General features: G+C 39.7%; 1 protein-coding gene across 1 annotated transcript; it reads left to right on the top strand.

The window, feature by feature from the left end:
• The first annotated feature begins 557 nt into the window (after positions 1–557).
• LOC110377825 (uncharacterized) lies at positions 558–4,772 on the top strand. Its single transcript, XM_021336851.3, has 2 exons — positions 558–631; positions 2,977–4,772. Exons 1-2 carry the CDS (start codon positions 608–610, stop codon positions 4,261–4,263), a joined length of 1,311 nt encoding a protein of 436 aa, XP_021192526.1. The 5' UTR covers positions 558–607; the 3' UTR covers positions 4,264–4,772.
• Positions 4,773–6,732: the final 1,960 nt, after the last annotated feature.

Below are 6,732 nucleotides of genomic sequence, written 5' to 3'. Positions count from 1 at the left end.
GAAGGTGATTAGAGATTTTATAAGTAAGGGGGTAAGTCTATAAAAACACTTTATTGAAAATAAATAACGAGCATGAATACTGAAGCTTTCATGCAGTGAATGATGTCATACGTATCATTAAAGTATCACAATATCGCACTCTCAGTTGAATGCAGTGTAATCGGCCTTACGAGATCCTCTTTACACTTTTCCGTAAATGATAATGTTTTCATGATTCACGTACCTACAACAAAATGAAAACTGTCGCCTGCTCACAAAGGACACAAAGGCTTCAATATTGTATTATTTGGACAACAATGATTTATAATAACATTGAATGGGCGACAATCCATCTCATTATTTTTAATCGACATAAAAGGATTTAGTGTATATAATGTGGTGGTAGGTTTTAGTGAGGACGGCGGGCGCATCCCACGCACCCCGGCGCTGGCGGCGCGGCGGGTAGCGGCGCGGCCGGCGGGGTAGCAGTGAAAGTGAGCGCGCGCCGCGCCCCACCGCCGCTCATGGGGTGCACCTCGCCTTATATAAAGACAACCTCAAGGTGAACTAATAGAGTAATAACAGTTCCGGCGACCTAGCTAGTGGAACAGCCGTTCCCCGCCTCATCATGAGAGGGACCTGGAGCCAAGTGGTCAGTGTTCAATCATTCAAATATCTTCGGGAATTTCAATACCGTCAATTGTTTGTTTGTTCATTATTAAGTGTTCAAAAATACGTTTTTTGAAAAAAGTGCTCGTGTTAACTTTAAGGGCTGCAGTTTCTTATATTTTTTTAAATCACTTAATTTTAATGCCAAACAATCTTTCAAAGTTTACATTCGCAGTGTTAATTAATTACTAAAATCAATAAGCGAAACTGTCTCCTACCTCATAATTATTCGAGTTGAGTTGCAGTGACAAAGTTTTTCAAAGTTCATTAATGTCTAATTATAAGTTATTCACGCTTCCAGTGGAAGTAAAACTGGTCGGGTTAATTAGTTTCATACAGACAACTTACCTACTACTCCTAAGTTTACTTTGTGAACTTGCCGACCAGTAGTAAAGATAAATATTTACCAGTCACAATACGCTATATTTACTTGTATCAACACTAATTATAGACTCAAGTGATAATTGACAAACATTACGTTTGTATATTTTGCCGCGCAAACTTTGTTGAAACTTTTGTCGCGGACCGCGAACAAGTTTCAGATAACAATTCTGATAATAATGGTAGAAAAGTACTAACAATTGAAGATGCACTAGGCGATGAGTGAAACCTAGTTATCGGTGGGTGTACGCGACATTCATCAATGCATCCGTCTCGTTGTCACTGATCGTGACAATAGCTCCGACTTTTTATCGGTGCCGAGATTTTTTCAATTCTGAACGCAACCTCTCGCTATTGTTATTTTATTACCCACTATAATGGCAAATCTCTCTAGAACATTGCAATAATGACGATGAACTCGACCGGGTTGCATAATGCGTTCTTCCGTTTTGAGCGCTTTAGGCGGGTCACGATCTGCGATCCTTTTCGTAATTCCGCGATTATAAAAGTGCCTATACGAGCCTCGTTGAAATAAGTGGCGCTTAAAATAATCGCCGTTACATAATTTCTCGTTCAAATACGGAAACAACGAATATGTTAAAGCTTTATGTTATGCTCAACATTTCCGCCTTCGCACTCGTTTTATGTGGGAAAGCACAAAGCTCTCATCTTTCTAACATGTATAAGTACCTTGTATTTTAAATCTTGAGACATCTCTGCTTTTATTGAGCGGAACGAACCATGTGACATTTTAATGATTCAACATAACAATTTTACATAATTAGAAAATTAAACAAATTAATTCTAATGAAGAGGTCGTGATAATTTCTAACGCTGGTGGAAAACTACTGTTTGTTGTCAAAGTCTTGGGCAGACGTGATCGCTATCACCGGACGGCGACGCCGATTGTCACCGCAATATCTTGTATAACTATTGCATAATGTCGTCCAAATATATTAGTTAGCTGCATGACCGTATGTGTGAACTATGCTAATGCACCAGATGTACATAAAAACTTTCTAAAGTTATTTTCACTGTCCTTTACGTAAACTTATTTCGATCGAACACGCTAAATTAATTTGGCATCTCGTGTGGGTGTCGGATGCGCAAATTACTTATTTTTCCAAAAAAAATATTGTCGTTAATTGTGACGTATGCTACTATAATTTTATTAGTCCTTTAATTGATTTGTTATAGTTCTTTGTAAAAGTTTAATTAAGTACATGTTACATAATCCCACATGCGTTGCATTTCGGAATGACCTAGTAGCTGTAGTCCATACATGGCACACTTTAGTGCTCTCAAAACATCGATTGCTTACATAACTATTGAACTTGATGGATCCGGGTTGTAATTTTTTAAACAGGTTTAACAAACAACGAGTGTCCTAAATTGGCATATCATTAACGATATCGTATATATTGTTCTTATGCGAGGTAATGAGACAAGGCAGACTTTTGTTTTTGCGAGTTTTCTCAATACCTACTTGATTTTCCGGTAGCAATAAGCATTCTAGAAAGCCTGTACCTACATGATGCTCACACTAGTAGCGGCTCGTTGAACCTTCGCTTCCTACTCGTAGATCCGCTCGACCTGCGAATTAGCCGGAGCTAGTTCTAATAGCCCCCACCCACCCCGCCTCACATCAACAACTTCACTGATACTCACTTTCCTTTTGTGAATCACATGAACGACATTACGTAAATATTTTATTTATGGTCCGAATTCGTTTATTTTTCCAAACAAAGGGTTCATTGTAATGAACATCTCAGATGTTTTAATTGTTAATATAAGATATGATTCTCCGAAATAAAGACCACTTCTCTTGTAACTAGCTATGCGACAATTCTTTTATAGCCTTCCACTTAGTTAATAAGCTGTGCGTTAACAGAAGCTATGCGTTAATTTATATTCATCTAACTACAGCAAAGTTTTTCTTTGTTTCAGATTACCCTAGCGGTAATTTTACAAATCGCTCTAGTTTCGGGAAAGGCATTAATACCACAAAATCAACAAACACAGCAACAGGTGGAGCAGAGTGTACAGCAAAATGCTCAGAAGCGTGTCGGGTACGACTACCCCGCGCCTCCGCTTGACCTCGTCAATCCGTTCCAAGATCACGATGACTTGCACGCTCACGACGACCACCACGAGGTGATCGACCACCACGACGATCACCACGAGCACCACGACTTCGGCGACCATGACGTTCACGATCACCACGCCATACACGAGGAGCATCACGTCGAGGAGCACCACGAGGAGCACCACGAACACCACGACCATCACGACCACCACGACCCCGGCTACTGGAAGAAGAAACTCATCTGGAAACCTGGATGGAAGAAAATTTGGAAGCCCGCCAAGAAGCAAATCTGGAAGCCATCCTGGAAAAAGATCTGGAAGCCTGTGTGGATACCCACTAAGAAACCCGTTTGGAAGGAAATTAAAGTCCCCGACTGGAAAAAGATCTACAAGCCCGAATGGAAACCAATAAAGGTCCCTGCTTGGAAAGACATTAAAGTACCCGATTGGAAGAAAATTACAGTTCCGGTGTATAAGGATATCGTCGTGCCCGGCTGGAAAGAAATACAAGTTCCTGCTTGGAAGAAAGTCTGGATTCCCGAATGGGTTAAAGTCGGTATCCCTGGAGAAAAATATCTAGGAAAAGATCACGATGGTTGGGAATACACGTCTCACGATTTGTGGAAGAAAAAGTTAGTTTGGAAACCAATTTGGAAGAAATACTGGAAGCCAGCTAAGAAACAAATCTGGATCCCTGACAAGAAACTTGTATGGAAGGATGAGTGGAAGCAAATTTGGAAAAATGAGAAAAAGCAAATATGGGTCGACGACAAGAAGTTGGTGTGGAAGGAAGCTTGGCAGCAAATCTGGAAGCCTTCCAAGAAATTGATTTGGGTGCCCGACAAGAAATTGGAATGGAAGGAGGCATGGAAACAAATCTGGGTACCTGCATGGAAGGAAATCTGGGTGCCAGGTGTGAAGAAAATCTGGAGGCCTGTATGGATTTCTGAATGGTTCCCGTCACCAGATCATCACGAGCACCATCACGAGTCCCACGGCTGGGACAGGAGCGATAGCATCGACAACAATACAGCAGAGAGCAAGAAATCAATAGCCGTGCAACAAGCGCCGCAGACAAGAGAGCCACGACAACAGGCACCTCAGAAACAGGAGCCAAAGTCACAGCAGTCATGGCTATTTCCCAAATAAATTAGTATCCCTATATAAATTAAACGCTTTTTATGTGGAATAAATATAAAATCCGGAAATCGGATTGGAAAAAGCTTTCTAGAAGCGTTATAATGCCATATAAAAGTGAAGACTGCAAACAGCTACCACAGGCGTCGCCGCGTCGTACAGGATAGCGAGCTGGCCGGAGCAAAGGAACAATCACATCACGGCTTCTCACTTAGGTAATAATTTGTTTATACATTTTGAATTGCCATGCGAAAACTGTGAGATAGCGATGCGATTGTTTCTAGGCCCGTCATAAGTTCACAGTACAGTCCTGATCACGTTATTTATAGAGTCTAAGCTTTAAACTGATTGTGTAGTATTGTTGTCGTAGATCGTAAGAATATTGAGAGCTTGTTGTCTGTACCTACCCACTGATGCTATGTGTTTTGTTGTTGTTTAGGTAATTAAATTAAGTTCGTTTTAGGTTTTTAGATTTTAGTTTTGCGGAACCAATGAAATAAATGTTATGTAATATTACAATATTTTCTGGTTTTTCTTGAAACTTTGAGAAGACTCGATAACAAACAATTTCAAAAGTTTGATGTTAAGACTATGATGGTGAAGCATCTTTCGCCACATGGTTATCAGAATTTTGCATCTCAAAGGCTGAATCCTTAAAAATGTTCCTATGAACCTATTATTTTCAGGTGATGAACTTAATTGTTATTGGTCAGAAAGTTAGGTATTCATTTTTGTCGAGGTAATAAAAATTTGCCTTCTAGTTTTTCACAAAGTGAAATTGCATTTCCCAGGGTAGCGAATGATACAGCAAATATTAAATACTAGCTTTTGCCTGCGACTTCGTTCGCGTGGAATAGTAGCATCCGGCAGATTTTTGGTTTGAACAATAGATGGCGCTGTATGTTTTTTGTAATAAAAACTATCCTATGTCCTTCTCCTGGCTCTAAACTACCTCCCTACCAGTTTTCAGCTAAATCGGTTCAGCCGTTCTTGAGTTATAAGTGAAGTAACTAACACGACTTTCTTTTATATATATAGATAACAATTTTGTTTGCTATTTAGGTGAACTACATTGTGCAATTATTGAAGAGGACGATTCACGCTGCAATTCAACGTAGGTATTGTAATGCCTGAATGGTAATTCAAAGCTTCTCGTTCAAGTAGATACCCGAAGCCCATGGATTGCTGCAAGTAGGCTGTCGTGGTTAATTGGCACAAGGCTTAATTCACTTGTAGCTTCAATTATGTAAAGCTTGCCACTCAATGCGTGCAATACATACCCCATTCAGACAATGAACGGTACTCCTTGTGCCGGCAGCTGAATACGGCTTCCCTAAGATGCATTGATCTTATCGATGCACACACCGAAACATTTCTCATGCAATTATTACACCTCCATTACAACCTTCGCACACTATTCATTCATAAAATATTATCTCACATAAAAAGGCCAGATGTTAAAAATACTTAAAGATTATACAACAAAACGTAGTTGTATCATTATATAAACAAAGCCACTATTGTTTTATTGAGTAAATTTGCGGGTTAATTGCATTATGTTCTGATATAAGATAGTGCGGAACACATTATGATGTTAAATTTGAACAATGGTGAGTATTTCGGCGAGCCCGATCGTTGTTGTGTGCTCAATGCCACGAACATCACTCATTTTAACCCACTCTCCATATTTGCGAATAAACCGCCTTTCCCTGATTACATTATATTTTGGTTTGTTTTCAGTAAAATTAGGTAAAAGTTGAAATGTAAGTATATGTGAAAATATAGAACCAGTAAATAGTGTGCCCAGGGACGACATGCAACGGCGGATCCAGGGGGTAGGTCACAAGGTCATGACCCCCCCCTGGGCCAGGTTCAGGACCTAAGAGGACCAATAATTGAAATGGTTAAACACGATGTTTTATGTTTTTGTTATAAGTATAAGATATTTTTTATTCCGAGTGAATAGGTAGATACCTACATAGTTACAGGTAGAGTAGTTTTGCTGAAGAATTTCGTGTCCCAAAATTAAAAAATTTGCGCGCTCGCTTCGCTCGCGCTAATTTTTACAATTGTTACGTTGTCCTGTCTCGACCGTCATAACTTACAACTGGCCAACAGTTTGAGCCTACAATGATTTGAAATCATTTTTTTAAGACCTTTACCTATCAAAAAAGTGACTTTCGTTCGGACGTTCTTATTTATATTCCTTGTAAAGTACCTACTTCGATCAATTTGTACTACTCAAAATCTTTCAATAGATACATAGGTGGCGCTTGGGTGATGATTGCACCCAGGCGCTACATGAGCTAGAGACGGCCCTGATCTCATGAACCCTTACCAATAGTAAGACAATTGAAGTTTTCACAGAAAATGTGTTACTGTTGCTGCAATAAAAAACGTACGCGCCCTTTTCTGCGTACGTTTCAAACGTTTAGTCTTGAACCTGAAAAAATTTTCGCGCTTGCTATGATCGCGCTTTCT

The sequence above is a fragment of the Helicoverpa armigera genome, chromosome 1, assembly GCF_030705265.1.
Source record: "Helicoverpa armigera isolate CAAS_96S chromosome 1, ASM3070526v1, whole genome shotgun sequence".
Lineage (NCBI taxonomy): Eukaryota > Metazoa > Arthropoda > Insecta > Lepidoptera > Noctuidae > Helicoverpa > Helicoverpa armigera.
The sequence above is the reverse complement of the archived record's forward strand: the minus strand, read 5'-3'. Positions and strand labels throughout refer to the sequence as shown.

What these genes read in the sequence shown, in the direction of transcription:
- LOC110377825 (XM_021336851.3), top strand. Translation starts at nt 608, where the DNA reads ATGAGAGGGACCTGGAGCCAAGTG. An exon ending in GAGGGACCTGGAGCCAAGTG is followed by an intron (nt 632 to 2,976) that starts GTCAGTGTTCAA and finishes TCTTTGTTTCAG; the next exon opens with ATTACCCTAGCGGTAATTTT.